The sequence below is a fragment of the Akebia trifoliata genome, chromosome 9 (assembly GCF_017979445.1).
Source record: "Akebia trifoliata isolate Shusen 1 chromosome 9, ASM1797944v1, whole genome shotgun sequence".
In the NCBI taxonomy this organism is placed as follows: domain Eukaryota; kingdom Viridiplantae; phylum Streptophyta; class Magnoliopsida; order Ranunculales; family Lardizabalaceae; genus Akebia; species Akebia trifoliata.
Window position 1 is genome coordinate 20,653,351 of NC_141383.1, and position 20,827 is coordinate 20,674,177.

Below are 20,827 nucleotides of genomic sequence, written 5' to 3' on the forward strand. Positions count from 1 at the left end.
AAAAGATAAGATAAATGATTTTTAGGAGAAGCAAAGGGTTACATCATAGTCTTTGAGAGCTACTATTGCCACACCAATTCCTATATGAGGCATCAAAGAATGGCACACAGTTGGTGTGGCGTTAGTAAAAATAGGTGTGGCAATAGCAAATCTGTAATTTTAATGGAAGTCCATGTAGGGTTCTTTCTAGTGGGGGTGTTTAATTTATTTTCCATGAAAATATGATTAAAATTGAGAAAAAAGAAGAAGCACGTGTGAAGCTCTGACCTGACCGGCTGGTCCACACGTTTGCGTCCTCCGCGCCATTGCGGCTCATAGAAGATCTTGGAAACGCGAACCTTTCGCCCTTATTACCTGAAAAGTAACTCTCAGGATCTCTGTACTTAATTAATTCTTTTTTAGTAACAATTTGCAATATTTCTCCCGAAATTCAAGTTCTTGGCGCGTGGATTCATATATTTTCTTTTTATTTACAATTTTAAAGCTGGATTCATTCTAGAAGAAGTGATTGATGTTGAAAGTTTCTGGGGTTGAGATCGAAAGCTTGTAAGCGTGTTTTAAAGTCAAATTGGGAGATAGGATCGAAGTTAATCGTCAAAGCTTCTCACCATGGCCTTGATATTAACAAAAACATTAAATTTCCCCTTTTGACTCTTCAAATGTGTATCATTCGGAGTTTTGATTTATGGGTTTGGAAGATTATTTCTGGGTATTTTCGTTTTCGGACAAAAATTACAGTTTTGTGCAAAAGGAATTTAGTTTAAAAGGGGTTGGTGCTGTTTCAAGCTTCTATCTCTGTTGTTTGGTCCGAATCTGAGTAAATCTTTTTATGTTATTTGGTCCTACAATTGTGAAATTAATCTGAGCTTTGTTACATATTTGATTCTCTGAAGGATTTTTGTTTTATATTCTTATTTCCATTTTTTTCTCTAGGGTTTTTGGGCATTGGTGGTGGTGGTGGCTTTTTTTTAGCAAAAAAATTGATGTTCTGGAGTTGTGGTTCTTGTAATTGTTGGTGGGTTGCTGTAGTTCTTGAAGAATCTGCATTTTATAAGGAGTTTCTGCTCTTGAATTAGCAATCTTGAGTGTTTGTTTGGTTGATTTTTCAGTTTTTCTTTCCCCCAATAGAGCTTCAGTTGGTGGTGAGAGAGAATGACTGGAGGTGCTATAAGAAAGAAGGTACATTTCAGCAAAATCTTATCCTTCTCGTGTAGTAGACCATCGATCAAGGACGAAAGTTTGCATATTGGCGGACCAGGTTTCTCGAGAGAGGTCTTTTGCAATAACCCAGGATGCTCTGAGGCTCAAATCCTCAATTATGGAAGCAATTATGTTAGAACTACAAAGTACACACTCGCGAATTTCGTCCCTAAGTCCTTGTTCGAGCAATTTAGGAGAGTTGCCAACTTTTTCTTCCTCGTTACCGGATGCTTAGCCTTCACACCCCTTGCGCCCTACTCAGCTGTTAGTGCAATCATTCCTCTTCTGGTTGTGATTGGGACAACGATGATTAAAGAAGCCGTGGAAGATTGGAGGAGGAAAAAGCAGGTAACTTAAATACCAATATTTGTTTTATAATTCAATTAACTAGCTCTTAAACTTTCTCGAATCTTTATGTGATTGATAAGCATGGTATTAAATTTCGACATATTCCACGAAATATACTGAAATATTTTCATTTCCACAAGGTCCAACATGAAAATTAACCTGACAGTTTCTTTATGTATATATTTCGATGGAAGTCACTTTTCATTTTCACAAAATATTTCGGTGAATAGTGAATTTTGACCGAAATAACCAAATGGTAGATATAAAAAAGCAAGATTTTAGTGGAAATATTTTCGATGAATGGTAAACTTTGATCGAAATATTCATATGGTACACACATGTCAGGCTCTTAGATACTCATGCCAACGTGTCATGAAATTTTACTAATCTTCATTTGTATAATTCACGACTGCTTATTATATTATATTCGAGAGGTAGCTGTTTATTATAGTTTGATGACTTTTGAGATTGTTTTTATTATTTCCTACACTTTCAATGGAAACTTCCTTAACATTTCTATCATTTTATAATATTTCCATCATTTCCTTGAAAATTGTATTGATTTCCACATTGGTTGACATATTTACATTTCCAAGATGACCTAAATAGACGTTGAAATTGAAATTTAATACCTTACTGATAAGTATGATGATCATTTAGTTAAGTTATTGATCTGAAATTGGTTTGAACCTAGTTGTTTCTTTCATATTCAAGACACCTATATGGAAAAGTATTTATTTTAAAATTTAAAGGGTTTGATCCTTGTACTGGTCTGTGGAAAGTTTTGAGGTTTCGAATGGTCAAGCGGAAGAAAAAACCCATTGTCTATTTAGATCTTCAGTCATTGCCCCCCATCCCCAAATAAGTTTTTTTTTTGGGTTTTGTTTTTCTTCGTCATCAATGGTTCTTTCCCCAAGAAAGAATTTGTTCAATTGAAATGAGAGGTGGCTCATCATTGTACAGTCTGTCGGTTACAATGCCTTCACATCCTTGGTTTAGTTCACATTGCTTATATTAGCTCAAAACTCAAGATGACAGTCTAATTTCCTTTTCTGGTCTCAATTCTTCCAGTATACTTGCAATTTCAATAATATTGTATGTTCCAGGGGTGTAACTTGGTTCGGTTTAGGGTCAAATCAGAACCAAACCGACTTAGGTCGGTTCCATTAAATGAGAACCAGAATCGAACCAGATTGCCATAGAACCAAACCAACCCGAACCGAGCTAAGATCAGTTTGGTTCGGTTCTATGGGTTGCCAATATCTTAAAAATCTAATTGAATCAACATATTTTTAATAAAAATAAATAAATATGAATGTGAAATCTCATCATTATTCTAACCATCAATAAATAAAATATCATTAATGAATCCGTTCAAACAAAAGTCAATTGTTTTTCTAGCAATTAAAGAAAGTCATAATCCATCCATCCAAAAAAAAAATGTTATTAATCTATCCATAAAAAAAAAAAAAAAAAAAAATCAATTTATCCATAAAAAATGGGTATAGTTTATTAAATAGATTAATAATATTATGTATAATTTTATTAATATAAGAATTCGGTTCTCGGTTTGGTTCGGTTCTATACAAAGCATTGAACCAAATTGGTCGTTCTCCATTTTGTTAACCCGGAACCAAACCGAAGTTCATTATAAACCAAACCAAACCAATCCAAAGCTCTCGGTTCGGTTCTTGGTTGGAACTGGACCAAGTTGCACCCCTAGTATGTTCTCCCTCGTTTAATTGTTTTAACTGTTAAAAGAGTTAGTTCTAGTACATATTTGTTTCTAAATACTACCCTTCTTTTCTTTTCTTTTCTTTTTTTAATTCTAAGTGGGTGGAAACATATATATACTCACACACAGATTTATAATAATCATGTACATTCTTATCTGTTAGCAAGATTTTACACTCTGTCCATAATTTATTATATGGAAATGTTTTCAGGATATTGAGGTGAACAACAGAAAGGTTAAAGTGCACCGCGGAAATGGAATTTTTATTTATACAGAATGGAAGAATCTTAGAGTTGGAGATATAGTGAAGGTAGAGAAGGATGGATTCTTTCCAGCCGACCTGCTTTTACTCTCATCCAGTTATGAAGATTCCATCTGTTATGTTGAGACCATGAACCTTGATGGGGAAACCAATTTGAAACTCAAACAAGCATTAGAGGTAACTATGGGCTTACATGAGGACTCTAGCTTTCAGGATTTCAAGGCTTTAGTTAAATGTGAAGACCCAAATGCAAACCTATACACTTTTGTTGGCACTATGGATTTTGAAGAGCAACAATACTCCCTTACACCACAACAACTTCTCCTTAGGGATTCAAAGCTTCGGAATACGGACTACATTTACGGGGCTGTTATGTTCACGGGTAATGACACAAAAGTTATTCAAAATTCAATGGATCCGCCATCTAAGAGAAGCAAAGTCGAGAGGAAGATGGATAAGATTGTCTACTTCTTGTTTTGTATTATGTTCTTTGTAGCTTCCATTGGATCAATTGTCTTTGGTATTGAAACTAAGGAAGACCTAGAAAATGGCAAGATGAAACGATGGTATCTTAAACCAGACGAAAGCAAAATTTTCTTTGATCCCAAAAGAGCACCCATTGCAGCAATTCTACATTTTCTTACTGTCTTGATGTTGTATAATAGCTTGATCCCCATCTCCCTATATGTTTCCATAGAAATTGTCAAAATTCTTCAGAGCCACTTTATCAACCAAGACCTACACATGTACTATGAGGAAACTGACAAGCCCGCACATGCCCGTACGTCAAACTTGAATGAGGAGCTCGGTCAAGTTGACACGATACTTTCTGATAAGACAGGAACTCTGACATGCAATTCTATGGAATTTCTCAAGTGTTCTGTGGCTGGTACGGCTTATGGCCGTGGCATGACGGAGGTTGAAAGGTCAATGATTAGAAGAAAAGGGTCACCAATGGTTCATGAGGTGGTAGATGATCATGCAGATACAATACCATCCATCAAAGGGTTTAATTTTAAGGATGAAAGGATCATGAATGGAAAATGGGTTAACGAACCTCTCTCGGATGTCATTCAGAAGTTCCTTTGTTTATTGGCTCTTTGTCATACAGCCATACCTGAAGTGGATGAAGAGACGGGGAAGATTTCATACGAAGCTGAGTCACCAGATGAGGCAGCTTTTGTGATTGCGGCGAGAGAATTCGGGTTTGAATTTTACCAGAGGACACAAACAAGCATCTCATTGCATGAGTTGAATCCTGTGTCTGGCATGAAAGTCGACAGGTTAGATTCTCTGATCCTATGCATATAAAATTAATCTTAGCCCATTATTTATATGAAAACTAACTTCGTTATTCTATCCTCTTTAGTTTCTATGTAGCACACATGTGGGTCCATTTAGACTATCTAATTCTAATCAATGATATTCTTTTATGATGAAATGTTCAAAATCACATCAACCAGATGCAGGGTTTATTCATTAATTACTTTCTTTTAGATCGTTAACGCAGAAAAACAGAATAGATAAGAACAAAAGTAGTACAATCTGGATACCCATTAGAATCCATTTACTAGATTACCTCCAAATGCAATTGTTATGGTTTGTTTTAACAGTTTGATAATCCGAGAGGAACCTATATATATATGGGGACGGTTCAGCAACCCTAAAGTTTGCCAAGTTTGGTGCCAAACATTTTTCAAAATATGGGTTAGAAGCTTTGGAATGAGCTGATTTTTTGTGAGGATGATCTCTATGATGAGGAGATCATCCTCACCAAAAATCAGCCTATTCCAAAACTTCTAACCCCATCAAAAGTGATTTACAAAAATTGGACGGTCCACGATTCTTCAACTTGTAAACTAGGCTTAGAAGTTTCAAAATGAGCTGATTTTTTGTGAGGATGATCTCTTCACCGTAGAGATCATCCTCACAAAAAATCAGCCTATTCCAAAACTTCTAACCTCATCAAAAGTGATTTACAAAAAATGTTTGGCACTAAACTTGGCAAACTTTAGGGCTACCGAACCGCTCCCTATATATATATATATATATATATATATAGATGGGTAAACTGGACTTGAACCTATGACCTCAAAGTTGTGTTGCAATGTGACAAACCAACTGAGCTATGGGTCGAAGCCCGCATATAGATATATATGAAGGGCATTTTAAATGTCTTGTTTGTAGTAAAAGCTTTGGCAATCAATGCAAACATAATAAATGCATTTATTGAAGGCATAATAAATTTATTTATTAGGTAAAAGACTAATATACCCTTGTCTTTTTCGCTAAAAGATAAAATAGGTAAGAGTATTATTGGAAAAAGAATGTAGTGGAAATTACTAACCTCCCCATGAGGTATTAGACGTTAGCATTCCCCTATATATATATATATATATGGGGTTATATGGACCAAACAAATGCTAATGTGATGCCCAAAACCACCATCAAGTGCCACGTGCATGTAGAGCTTAAAATTTTATGAACTTTCAAAAAAACAAAATTGAAAACAGAGATTTTTTCACTGTTGTATTTAAATTTTAAATCTAGGAGTTCAGTGGTCGTCCATTTTCAAACTCAAGATCTAGCCCCAAAATATGTTTTTTTTCAGGATATTTTTTTCAAACCCAATCTAGACCACAAATCAAGGGGGATGAGGTGTCATTTGGATCAATGTGGCAGTCCACATGGCTCAAATGTGGACCTCGGTCCATGCAACCTTTTCCCATATATATATTTAGGGCAGGATCACCATCCAACGTGTTTTGTAAATTGGGGTTTGAAGTTTCGGAATGAGCTGATTTTTGGTGAGGAGGATCTCCTTAACATAGAGATCAACCTCACCAAAATCATCCCATTCCAAAACTTCTAACCCATATAGGACAAAATACGTTAGCCAAGTAGTTAGCTCTTGACAGAGGTGGAGCCACTAAGGAGTGCTGGGGGCAATTTCCCCAACAGAACTTTGAGACACCCCTATATTTTCAACTAATTACATGCCCCAGTTGTCCCCACTCCCTCACCTCTCTCCCCATTTGCCCCCACACCCTCACCTCCCTCCAATTTTTGCCCCCCACAGATGTTTGAGACACCCTTACATTTTCAACTAATTACATGCTCTTCTCAAATATTTATTGGAAATGACCTAAATATCATTTTCTTCAACTTCTAACTAAAAACCTCTTGATTTCTCCCTAAAACCATTCATCTTCACTATACAACTAACCATAGTTTGCCCCCACTACAGAAAAACCTGGCTCTTGATCCTGATCCATATATATATTCTATTCAAGGCGATTATACAACTTGAAAGTGATTGTACGTTTAGTCTCATATATTTTTCTTTTTGCAGATCGTATAAGCTTTTGAATATCTTGGAGTTCAATAGCTCAAGAAAGAGGATGTCTGTGATAGTAAGAAATGAGGAGGGCAAGCTATTCCTACTTTGTAAAGGTGCTGACAGGTATGTAAAGTTCAACACCAACTTTAACTTAATGCTATTGTTGCTTACTATTAAACAAAATATTTACAATTAATTCTGCAACATTTTTTCCTAAGCAGTGTCATGTTTGAAAGGCTTGCAAAGAATGGGAGGGAGTTTGAAGAGCAGACTATGGTCCATTTGAATGAGTATGCTGATGCAGGTTTGAGAACATTGGTACTTGCATATCGTGAACTAGGTGAGGAAGAATACAAAGAGTTTAATGAGGAATTCACCAAAGCCAAGAACTCAGTCAGTGCAGATCGGAATGAAGTGATTGATGAAGTGGCAGAGAAGATAGAGAAGGATTTGGTTCTTCTTGGTGCCACGGCTGTTGAGGACAAACTCCAAAATGGGGTAAGTAGAACATCTCAAAGAAATGGACTGTTAGTGATTGCATGGTAGATATCATGGTCTTAAATCTTGTCAGAGACTGAGATGACTCTCAGTCTTGTCCATGAACGAGACGAATAGACATGGTATCTCAACTGTGTGGAATCTCACCAGGTAAACGAGATGACTCGGACGATATTTTGAAAATCTCATCCAAGTCAGTAAAACTCAACCGAGTCAACTGGGATTTTGTATAATTTCATTAAAATAAATAAAAATTTTTTATTTAAATATCTATTATATAAATAAAACATGATTCTATGAGTAAACATCTCCTTATCTAACTTATTTTATATAAAAAAAGTTATAATTATTTTTGTATAAATGTATATGTGAATAAATCATTGTAACCAAGTTAAATGGTTTATATCATCTGAAATGAGTTGACTCATCCGAGACAAATCGGTCTCCTCCATGAACGAGATGAGATTTCAAACCGAGTTTTGAAAACATCATAGATATTGGATTTGGGAATCGGAAGTGAATTCTCTTCTTCTTATCTTGTAGGTTCCTGAATGCATCGACAGGCTTGCTCAAGCTGGAATAAAACTATGGGTTTTGACAGGAGATAAGATGGAAACTGCCATCAATATTGGGTATGAGAGGGTATTTTAATTTTAATTTTAATATGGTGCTTAGTTTCTCCTACCAATTGTCCAAATATCTTACTCTTAAGTTAAATGTGCAGTTTCGCTTGTAGTTTGCTTAGACAAGGAATGGAGCAAATAATTATCAACTTGGAGACACCAGAAATTAAAGCATTGGAAAAAGCAGAGGTCAAAGACACAATTGCTAAAGTAAACTTATATTCCCTTCTTTTTTTGTTTTTGTTTTTGTTTTTGAAAGAAGGAGGGGGGGGGAGGAGGATCTTACTTTGCGGCATCTTGAGTACAAAAGTTGATGATGAGAGAACCAAACACTGTTTTAATATGGCCACGATGCAATTGAAGCATGGGTTCAAGCAACACTGTTTTAATATGGCCGCGGTGCAATTGAAGCATGGGTTCAAGCTCATGATGTATTGAAAAACATGCATTATGGCACCTAAAAACATATTCCATTGATCCTTCTTTTAGGTATCGAAGGCAAGTGTTATCAATCAGTTAATTGAGGCAAAGGCACAAATTACTGCATCACGTGGAAGCTATGGTGCATTTGCTTTGATCATCGATGGGAAATCACTAGCTTATGCTCTCGAGGATGATGTCAAGAACATGTTTCTAGAAGTAGCAATTGGTTGTGCATCTGTTATTTGCTGCCGCTCATCGCCAAAACAGAAAGCACTTGTAAGCTCAAATATTTTTCTTCACATGGATGTGGCATATAATTTAAAATTTTCTTTATTCTTTCCTCAAGGAATGACTTGGTTTAAGGAATTGCTATGAATAACCAATGCAGGTTACGAGACTCGTTAAAACTAGAACCGGTAAGACGACATTGGCAATTGGTGATGGGGCTAATGATGTGGGAATGCTTCAAGAAGCAGATATTGGAGTTGGTATTAGCGGTGTTGAAGGAATGCAGGTGAATTCTCAATCAATAACTCAATGTCATGATGTGGTTTTTTGTAAATAAATTTTCTTTGTTGATTCTATTTTGCCTCGTTTTTTTCTTTCTAAATATCTTCTTCTGTGGTTGAAAATCTCAGGCAGTCATGTCAAGTGACATTGCTATTGCCCAGTTCCGATTTTTGGAGCGTTTGCTACTTGTGCATGGACACTGGTGCTACAGACGGATCTCTACAATGGTATGGCATTCATACCTTGTATACTAACTTTCCATAATGCATTGAACTTGATTGGGAGTGCTTTGTGAGTCTTTTTTCGTTCAACTTGTTGATCCTGCACCTTGGGCATAAAATGGGTTGGATTTATCCGAAGTCTGAGTGATCCAAATCTAGCTGGTTTGGACCCTTGGAGTAGATCCAAATAAAAAATGGATCAAATATGGGTTGGTTGATGTTCCTTGATCCAGGTTGGAGACGGATCTATCCTTATATCCACTTAGATCTAAATGATATATTGCTTTGAAAATTACATTTTTATGTTTTTCTAAACATCTTTTTTCTACTACATTAATATACCATGGATTCTTATAAAATAAATAAATTATAATGGTAAAATAGAATATTATAGCAATTAGAAAAGAAATATAGCAAAATAATGTTGAACAGTCGGATTTTATCTGACCCAAATCAAGTAATTCGGTTAGTCAGATCTGGATCCAGGTTTAGTGAAAGCATAATGATTCAGATATGGTTTTAGCTTATAGGATCAAAGTTGGATTCGATATAGATCCAGATAAAAAGTTCAGATCTGGATATGGATATACTCAGATCCGGCCCAAACCAAACCATTTTAAGCCCTATCTGCACCCCCCCCCCCCCCCCCCAAAAAAAAAAAAAAAAAAAAAACAACACACACCGAAAACAATAATAAAAAAAAAACAGAAACAGAAGAAGGATCAAGTTGGTCCTTGCAATCGGATTGATACACAATGTCCCTTCAACCTTTGAGTGCAATGCGATAAAGGAAGGAAAATTCATAGAGCGACCCCATCATCTCCACCATGTAGGAACTATGAAATCACCCCAAGGATGCCTTTGGCTTCCAGAGGCCAAGTTCAATTAGTGAAGCACATTAGCTGTCCACTATCAGTTTGGGCGGTAGGGGTCAGAGAAGGGAAATTACTCAATTCTTAAAATCAGCATTCTTAAGGTCAAAATAGAAAAGTTGATGCGTTGCCTACGGTTGCTGTTTTGCAGATATGCTACTACTTCTACAAGAACTTTGTATTTTGTTTTACTCTCATCTTGTTTGAGGCGCACACATCATTCTCTGCACAACCTGCGTATAACGATTGGTTTTTGTCCTTGTACAATATTTTCTTCTCATTACTTCCGGCTCTTTCTCTGGGGGCATTTGACCAAGATGTCTCTGCACGATTCTGTCTCAAGGTATGTCCACTTTCCTACTTGTGTCGAGAACATTGTTGTAATTATGGGCATGGTGAGAAAGTCAGGGTTCAGATATAATTTGGCAAGAGAAAGCTTTGGCAAAAGTAGATAAAATCAGGAAAATATCGGATAAAAAAATAAAAAAAGTTATTTTTAAGTCCAAAAAATGTTAAAAAATATATATTTCATATATTAAATGATAAAATAACACTTAAAAAAAATACTAAAAATAAAAATGATCTATGATCTTTTTCAAAATATCGTCAATTAAATCACGATTAATCGTGTTTTTTCAAAAACTTGGCGATTCTTTTTTCCTAAAAATTGCAGATTTTTGTTACTATGATTATATGGATGATGATTGCTTCATTACTTCCTTTCATGTGGAACAGTTCCCCCTACTATACCAAGAAGGTGTTCAGAATGTACTCTTCAGTTGGGGTCGGATACTTGGCTGGATGTTAAATGGGTTTTGCAGTGCCATCGCCATCTTCTTCTTATGCACAAATGCATTGAAGAACCAAGCTTTCCGTAAAGGTGGGGAAGTTGTTGGATTACAGATTCTCGGAGCGACTATGTACACTTGTGTCGTATGGGTCGTGAACTGCCAGATGGCACTATCTGTCAGCTACTTCACACTTATACAACATCTCTCCATTTGGGGTAGCGTCGCTGTTTGGTATCTCTTCCTCGTGGTCTATGGTTCTCTTTCTCCCACCATGTCAACTACTGCTTACAAGGTTTTCGTCGAAGCATGTGCCCCGTCTCCATCTTACTGGATTGTTACGCTCCTTGTCGTAGTCTTAACCCTTATCCCATACTTCTCGTACAAAGCCATAAGAACAAGGTTCTTCCTGACGTATCATGGGATGATACAATGGATAAGACGTGACGGGCAATCAGATGACCCGGAGTATAGTGGGATGGTGCGGCAGAGATCTTTACGGGAAACGACAGTAGGTTTTACAGCACGGTTGCGAGCGAAATCTAAGCGGTGAAGAAGAGAAGTGTCATCACAAATTACGCACACAAAAAAAAAAAAAATCGAGGAGATTTCCTTGGATGGTTAGCAGTTGAATGAATGTGGGCAGAGGTGATTATTGGATAAAAGTGAATTTCCGCCCAATGGGTATAATTTGATCGTTGGATCCGTCGATTAATAGCTCGTGCTTGATGAAGATCACCATATCTTCGAAATCAACAAAACTGAAAGAGAATCTCTGTTCCCATGCCCTCGTAGTTGATTTATTCATTTTTTTATACACATTTAAATCATACATCTTGAATTATAGTTGAAAATAGTGTAACAGCAAATGAGGAAATACATACTAATCTTGGGTATCTCCCTTTTTTATTTTGGTAAATATATAATTTATAGTTCCTTGAGTTTTATAGTGTTGAGTCTTGCTTTTGACTTATGGGTGTTTGTGATGTTTCTAATCATTTTAATTTTGTTCAATCTATTTGATCTCATGAGCAGAGTTTAAAATCTCAAAATCTGATAAAATGTTGGGAGGTTGAATCAATGAAATGTGGTGATATATGAAGACTAGATTTTGATCAAAGAGTTTCTTTGATCAGTTTTCAAGATTTCTGGACATATTAACAAATAAGAAAATTTAAAACAGTTAGAGACATACAACACAGACAAAGAGGCACCCTATTTTTAAATTATTTAAATATTAACCAATTTTTTTTAATATTTATTTATAATTAACTAGAGATTTGATTCTTTTATGGTAATTTTCCATTTTTATTGATGTTGGCATGCAACATATTTTGGGGATTTAGAAATAAATTAAATAGAAAATAGTGATATAAATAAAGAATATTGTGAATTGATTTTATTAATAAATCATTTTTTGGTATTATTCAGTATTTTGGAGAGAAAATACTTGAAAAATAGTATTTAATTATATCTTTGCAATGAATATAAAAGTGAGCTGCTATTGTCACACCAACTTTTACTAATGTCCCACCAATTAAATCACTAGAGAATTGCAGACTGTTGGTGTGGCAATTGTAACCCTCATATAAAATAAGTTTTGTCATAGAAATAGTCAATTATTCAAATATAAATTAGTAATCAATATTTTTTTTTCTTGTTGAAACATAAAATATATAGTAATATTTTCTTAAGTTAATCTTTTCCTATGAGATTCACATTCCCCGCAATTAAACAAACATTTAATATTCAAATTATTTTTCTATTAGTGCAAAAATAGTAAAAAAACTAACATAGAAATAGAAATTGTTATATATTGAAAACGTGTTTGTCGATAGAGTCGTGCTAAAGTGACTTCAAGATTGTACCTCATATCACACATCCTGACGTGAAAGTATGTGAGAACCAAAGACACTTTTTGACTTGTATCTCGATGAAAATCATTTACAATTCCTATACACTTTTACGTTAGGATTTGTGATATGAGGTATAATCTTGGGGTCACTGGAGTCTTATTCTTTGTTGATATTCTCGTAGTTTCTATCGAGATCCTTATCTGAATTGTTATATCTTGAAAATGTTTATGTCGATAGAGTCGTGCTGAAGTGACCTCAAGATTATACCTTATATCACACATCCTGACGTGAAAGTGTGTGAGAACCATAGTACTTTTGACTCGTATCTCGATGAAATCATTTATGATTCCTATATACTTTCAGGTCAGGATGTGTGATATGAGGTACAATCTTGGGGTCACTTGACTCTTATTTTTTGTCGATATTCTCGTATTTTCTATAGAGATCCTTATCTGAAAGGGGACAAATAACATTTAAAGGTATTTATTTCTTCCTAACATGAAATTGGAAAAAATTAGATGGTGACCCAACCAATATGGTCCTTTAAATTTAATTCATTTTAAGGGAATTTGAATACCAACATTTAATCAGATTACAGGACAGGTAAGAGGGTTGTCCTTCTTAACTATCAGGCCCATCTACCAACCATTGATGGCACCTTGAGATGTACAAACACAGATCTCTAGGATCATCTATAGGAAATGAGATAACTACTAATGAGAACATCAACATCCATCTTGAATTATGGTACCTTAAGGTCTTGCTTGATGTAACGGCTAACTATAATTTTCTCTTTCATTAATTATTTCCGACTTTTTTTCAAAATTTGAATTTATAAGAGGACTGTGGGAGGGTACATTGGACCTAAATGGTTCAAAATGAGAGCTACTATTGCCACACCAACTCTTACTAACACCACACCAATTCCTATATAAAGAATTTCATTCAGTTGGTATGGTGTTAGTAAAAGTTGGTGTGGCAATATCAACTCTCTTAATACCAGTATTTTAGATAATACCCCTATTTTTTTACACTATGATATGATCTTTGATCTCGGTCTTCTTTATAGACTAATAAGAGATGACCTAAAAATAGTGATTCAGTTTGATGAACCCAAGACAAAATTCAGTGCATCGGAATCGTGGGGTTTGTATATTTGTTGTAATAGAATAACTCAATATAAATCATACCATGAACCGGTTTGCATTGTATCAATTTGCGATCCTTACTAATAAATTCAATATTTAGAAGTTTCATCGCTTAAAATTTTTTTAGCGATAATGATTTTCAATAGAGTCGTGATTTTTTAAGTCCCCTCTGACACATGCCTCTGACGTGCCATGGGCTAGAACCATATATTTTTCCTCAGGATACACAACTATACATCCCCATAAATATATACAATTGTGTATCTCAAGGAAAAGAATCTATAGTTTTAACACATACCACGTCAGGGTGTATGTTAGAAGGGGAAGTCATAAAATCATTATTCTTTTCCAATATAATAAACACACCCTAAGAGTAAAGTTGTTAAGCAACATGGAAATTCCAAATGTCCAAAATCACTTGAATCTGGCTTTGTCGCGGGCATCCACTTCAAAATTTTGAAGAAACCCTCTTCGCACTTTAACACGTGATTTTTTATATTTAATTCACATCCCTACTTTTTCATCAATATATCGAGATACCACCTTGAATACCCCCACATGTCATAGTGCAAAGAAGGTTCCTTTAATATTTTGAAGCGGATTGCCCGCTTCAAAGCTTATTCCTCAAAACTAGGTTATACAAACTAATGGGATGAGAAAAAGAGGAGGTCGACATGATAAAACATAAAAAAGCAAAGGACCCCATCTTAATTTTTAGAGTCGTGATAATCTGACACCCCCCCTTTAACATATGCCCCGATCATAGAATCGTAGATCATTTGTCTCAGGATACATAAGAAAAAGATTTGTGATTATGTGTATCCCAAGACAAATGTTCTACGGTTTTGTGATCAAGACGTGTGTCAGAAAATCATTATTTTAATTTTTAAATTTTTATTAGTTTTTAATATATATATTATTTTGTGGACAAGTGAAGTGGGAACCTCGTGGTGTTATGTGGAACTCAAATTTGAGAAGCTAAAAAAAGACAAGAAAACATAATAAATTTAACATAGAAGGACGGTTGTGATGCAAGTCCACTTCACACTTCAGCCTTTTCTTTCCCCCAAAAGAAATTGGTGCCATTTCCAAACAAACAATGCCAAACATTTCTTGTTGTAAGCCTAATAAGATTAAAGTTATAGGGATGAGTAGAGCATAGTTCCCACCTGCCTCATGTACTTATCTTCAATATATAGTCATGGTGTTGGCAACCTTAAAATTTGTTGAGTCGACTCGATTAGATTTTGAAGTGGGTCACCCTCCCAAACTTGATGGAACCAACTCGTCAAGTCAATTAAGCAAATCATCAAGTCAACTTGGCCAAGTTAGATGCAAAATGCACCGAATTGGGTTTAGAACTCGATTTAGTTATTCGATTATATATATATATATATATATATGGGAAATGTTCAGCAACAACATTTTGGCAAAACATTTTTCAAAACATGGGTTAGAGGTTTTGGAATGGGCTGATTTTTTATGAGGATGATCTCTACGGTGAGGAGATCATCATCACCAAAAACCAGCCCATTCCAAAACTTCTAACCCTATCAAAAATGTTTTACAAAAAATGGACAGTCCACGATTTTTCAACTTGTAAATTGGTGCTAGAAGTTTTGGAATGAGCTGATTTTTTGTGAGGATAATCTCCTCACCATAGAGATCATCCTCACCAAAAATCAGCCCATTCCAAAACCTCTAACCCATGTTTTAAAAAATGTTTTGCCAAAATGTGTGTTGCTGAACGGGACCATATATATATATATATATATATATATATAATATTTTATGGAGAGCAAAATAAAAATTTATTTAGTTTAAATTAAATATATTTTTATTTAATTCGTCCTAATCATTGTTGACTTGATTTAACTTGATGGATATATTTTAAAACTTGAAATTCGACTCAACTTGGGTGTTCATTGGTTTGTGTCATCTCGATGACACACAAGTCAAGTTCACCACGTCAAGATTTCGCCCATGTGTCCCCCACTGAGGTCGCTTAGCATTAATCTATCAGATATTGACATATAAGACTATATAAGGTTGTTAGTAACCACCTCAATCATGAAGTTTCTATAAATATCCCTAGAAAGTCACCGTAGTTGATTTTTCTTTTCTTGACTTTTTTTTTTTGTTGCTAAAAGAGAATATATTTTCCTTTTAATGATGTTGGTGAAAAAATGATAGTTTGTAGACGTTGTTAATGGCTGCATAACATCTTGGATATTAGTATTTTTCATATTAAATTATCAAATAATTTAAATGTAGTTTTACAAATTTTAAAATTCAAACTATACTAATTATCTATTATTTAATAAAAGAACATTAAATATAGAGAAATTTCTAAAAAACGTGAATAAAGTTTGACGAAATTCCCATTCCTGCTCATTGTTCATTAAAATATAAAGAGATCAAGATTGCAAGTATTTCAAAATGACAATCTTATTGATATAAGGTAACGAGATCGTTGATATTTATTTGAAAAGTGACAATTTCACCAGTTATAAAAGTGACAATCTCGCAAGTTCATTACATGTTAGCAAGATCGTCACTTTTATAAACTAATAATTTTCAAATAAATATTTGCAATCTTCCTACCTTATATCAGCGAGATCATCACTTTGAAACACCAGTCACCTCGCTCTTCATGTATTGGGAATTAAAATGAACAGTGAACCAGAATTGAAATTTTGTCATATTCAACACACGAAATGATCATTTACCTACCCTAAGTGTTACATGTTGTAACTCGGCCGAGTTTCTACTAGACTAATTTTCCATGTCAACTCAACTCAACGAGTTGATTTGGTTCCTCATTTATCTGTTATTTTTCACATGTTTCTAAATGTACCTACATGTGAAAGGCTTATTTAATATTGGCCTTTTCCTTGACTCTTTTATTATTTACTTATTTAGTGGCACCATAGAAAAATTGCAATATTTTATAGCTATTTCGGTAATTAAATAGAAGGGTATTTTGGGAAATTAATTCCATATAAATCACCATACTTCACCTTGAACTAGAAAGCCTTGTTAGTGGTAAATATTCAACATCCATTAATTGAGGTTTGTTCCTTCACTTGTTCTTCCCACAAGTCTTCTCTAAAAACCATCTCTTTTTAAGTATTATTTTCTTTCATGGTACTTAGATTGAACTCCTTATATTTTATGTGAAGGTTTCAATCTCAAACATGGTGTTGATGGGCATAGAGAGGTTGGTGGTGAGTCTCAAATCTAAACTGAAAGCTCTAAAGCCTAAGAAACCTTATGATAAGATCGATAAGAGCGAAAGCATGAGAGTGGAGATTAGAAGCAAGAAAGCTCAGAAGCTCATAGCAGAGACTCTCAAGATTGCGGATTCTCCCAAGAACAAAAGCCATGCATTTTGAGTGTTTTGGTTTGTAGTTTATATACACAAAGTATTGTTTCTTGTTTTTGTGAGATGTCTCCACCAATGGTTTCAAGAAGATATATAAGGATTCTTGCTTTCTTACTTCTATAGTTTTTTGTAGTTTTTTCGTTGCGGTGGTGGTGACCATAGTAACATAGTTCGGATTTGATAATTATTTGGTGAGCGTTCAATTCAGATAAATTCGAGAAAATTTCATAAAAAAATGGGCAAAATTTTGGAGATTATACAAAATATTTTTATTGAATTTCTTACCTAAATTTTTCGTCTTCAACCTCTCTCTCTCTTTAAGTCCCATATTCTTATGATGTTTGAATGTTGGAAAAACTACAATTTTGGAGGTGAAGAGTAAAATGTTACCATATTCTATGATTAACTGATGGATGACGAATTAATCGACTTACCTCTAATTCGGAGAATTTTACAAATTTTTTGTAAAATTCAGAGAATTTTGTGACTATGGTGGTGATGGAAACAATGTGTATCAATGGTTTAGGGGGAGGGGGAAGTTATACCTATCATTGAAGATAATTTTCATTTATGAAATTCTCAATGTGTCGCTCACACTTTAGAATTATGTTCTTGCTTCTGGTCATAAAATAGTTTAATTTCTACTTTTTTTACGAAACACCCATGCTTTTGACTATATAATCATTTTGTGACATTTCCAACAAATAAGAATTGGCCTAATGAATAAATTAGGATTATAGGGGAAAAAGTGTCATGGATTACATGTCAAATCTACTCCACTGTCAATTAATTTTAATGTCCTAAAGGTATGAAAGAATTTTCTGAAAAAATTTGAATCTAATTAGATTTTCATAGATTTGAAACAATTATTGATTTGTATGAGATGATGGGTAAGGTTCTATTCTAAAGTTCTAATCATGAATCTTATGAAGAATAGTATGTGTGGGTTTTCGAAATACCTCCCTTGTTAATTATGCATATTAAAAATGCCTCCTTAGTTTTCACTTAATCTCATTCCAAGTAAGATTTAGTCAAAGTTAGGTAAAGGCAATTATGTTTTTTATTTTAATTTGAGGGCTGTCTCATAATCAATTTTTATCTTTATTTTTTTGGGTTTGTAGGCTTCCCTTGAACCCATGCCTTACTGTGTCAACCAACTGAGTTATAGGTCCAAAGCCTAATACCATCTTTGGTCGAAGTCATATTCGTAAATTAGGGACACGCGCTCTAGGGATTAAAATGTTCGTCTATAGTCTTAGGCGATCGGGTTAAACATTTCTTGAGGAATGTATAATAAGCCTAATTAATGAAGAAATTAAATCAAATAAATCCTAACAAATTAAACGATGAATAATTAAATGGGTTATACTTGAAAAATAAATAAATAAAATTCTTTTGTGGATATAAAAATGACCCACATAGGATAACAATTTAGATCTAAACATTCCTCAAAACATCAATGTAAAACCATATATTAAATGATATTTGTACCTAATCCACAAACCTAAGCAAGTTACAAAGAGAGTATATAATGCTTGATGACAACAACATCACTTTATCTATCACAACTTGCCAAAATAGGTTTGGGTTTAAATTTGTGAAGGAGGGAGAGAAAAAACTGAGCCATAAAATCCTATTGAGATCTATCTTTGAAAACATGTGGTTGTTGAAGGAATTTAAAGATAAAAGATATGGGTTGGGAAGAAAGCTAAAAAAGAAGGCAAGTTGGTCCTAGAGATCTTGATATTGTCAAAAACACATAAAGGTTTGGATATCTTCATAATGAACCCTTTTGAACAATTAGGTCAAAAAGATGAGTGAAACCCACTAGATGTTTCATTTCATGGGATTCCATAACCTAATTATAAGTACAATTTATTATAGCATGGTTGTATGTTATAATAGCATTTTAACTGTAATCTTCTCCTCCTTTCTCTTTTTCTTTTTCTTTTTGGCACTATTAATCAAATGGGATGTACAATCCTACTAACCATCAGACCACATAATGTGCTTTTGGTTTGAATCCATTATACTTTGTGAGTCAATTCTTAGGGCCACAACAATTCTTTATGGAAATACTTGATGTTCCTCATTTGTGTACCTCTAGGCCAACCAATGACGATGATGACAATGCCAAGAGAGTGATCGATATTATACGATCAACATAAAGCTGTTTGGTCTTTTGGCATTTTCGTCACAAAGAAGAGCTTCGTTTTTTGTATAATTCTTATTCTTTGTATCTTCAACAAAGATTGAATCGAGGGAGCAAAAAAGTTTCAAACTTTCTTTTACACATCCATAGATTCGTATCCATTGCAATCAATATTTTGGTATTTCTAACTTGATTTGTATGAGATGAAATTCTTACATATAGTTCTCATAGGGGAGTCCCTTGATTTACCTTTCTCAATAGAGTATATGAATGATTCGAAGAATGTCTTGAAAATCAGACTATTGTAGATGATATAACTAGTAAATATGTTTGACGAACATATCTTATTTCCTGATCTATGAACCTCTAGGGTCAATCAATGACAATGGGGGAACATGCCAAGTGAGTGGTCAAGACGCACTAATTTGGTTTGATGTATATAACATGGTATCCACCCAACCATTGAAATGAAACTTGTACAAAAAAGTGTCTAGGTGTGGAAAGTTAAGAACTTGTCTCTTTGGGTTTGTTACAAAAAGAATGAAATTGAGAAGTACACATCACGCTTGGTTCGTCCTCCAAAATGGGATTCTTTATCTGAAGGATTTTAAAGGTGCTTTTGCTTTGGTGCTCAAAGAAGAGAAGCAAAACATATGATGATGCCGACGAATATCTAGGAAGGAAAAAAAAAAGTTATTTTGCCAAATCTTGGAAGTGAATTATTATTGGTTTACAATGGAAGATGACTCCGTCCTCTTTGTTCAGAAGTCATCGATGCCAAATAAAGGACGGCCTTTGTGCACAAGCACGTTGTCTGTGGCATGCTTGGGAAATGATCTCATTGGCATAAACAAGTTCAAATCCTCCAAAGTCCAAACAACGTATATTGGACATTAATGGCTACAGAGTGCTGCACAAATTCGGTGGAAGTCATCGCTTTGACTTCGGGCAAGGGACCAATAAGTCATTTTGATCATCGAGCACATCATACACAATTTTGGAATAACTCTGCAAGTAATTTTGGAAAATAGGTCGCCTCATGCATCAACTACTTACCCTTGACAACATCATGCACTTCTCAACACCCTTCTAGCGGCATGAGTAATTGCCGCTAGGACCATTAGCATACTGTTAGATATCAACAGACTTGGCTTTTGATGGAGTGGAGTGGAGGAACACAATTCATTTAGCCGACCCTAACCTCTTTTTTCTTTTTCTTTTTCAAACAATGAGTATATTGTAATAGTTCTTCACACCATTGGAAGCACGTAATTCAAAATCAGAGATTGGGCTCTATCCTTGAGCACTAGATGGATCCGAAACTGATTGAGTTGATGTCAATTCAAAATTGATCATAATATTGGCCTACTGGATTCAGATTCAATAAGGTTCTAAAGGAAAGAACCATAACAGATCCAATAAACCATTGGAGCTTATCAAACCACAGATGAGGACGGCACAAGAAA

At 34.6% G+C, this 20,827-nt stretch overlaps 1 protein-coding gene across 5 annotated transcripts; it reads left to right on the forward strand.

Moving 5' to 3' along the window:
* The first annotated feature begins 209 nt into the window (after positions 1-209).
* On the forward strand, positions 210-11,767 carry LOC147394570 (putative phospholipid-transporting ATPase 9). 5 transcript variants are annotated; one of them, XM_086453202.1, is made up of 13 exons: positions 228-361; positions 934-1,015; positions 1,110-1,548; positions 3,495-4,828; positions 6,898-7,008; positions 7,107-7,383; positions 7,927-8,015; positions 8,108-8,216; positions 8,496-8,705; positions 8,818-8,943; positions 9,068-9,166; positions 10,184-10,375; positions 10,768-11,767. In XM_086453202.1, exons 3-13 carry the CDS (start codon positions 1,153-1,155, stop codon positions 11,371-11,373), a joined length of 3,549 nt encoding a protein of 1,182 aa, XP_086309328.1. In that variant the 5' UTR covers positions 228-361; positions 934-1,015; positions 1,110-1,152; the 3' UTR covers positions 11,374-11,767. The 5 variants fall into 5 exon arrangements, with proteins under 5 accessions (XP_086309329.1, XP_086309328.1, XP_086309325.1 ...); XM_086453199.1 differs by lacking the exon at positions 228-361 and adding an exon at positions 370-817; XM_086453200.1 differs by lacking the exon at positions 228-361 and adding an exon at positions 370-805.
* Positions 11,768-20,827: the final 9,060 nt, after the last annotated feature.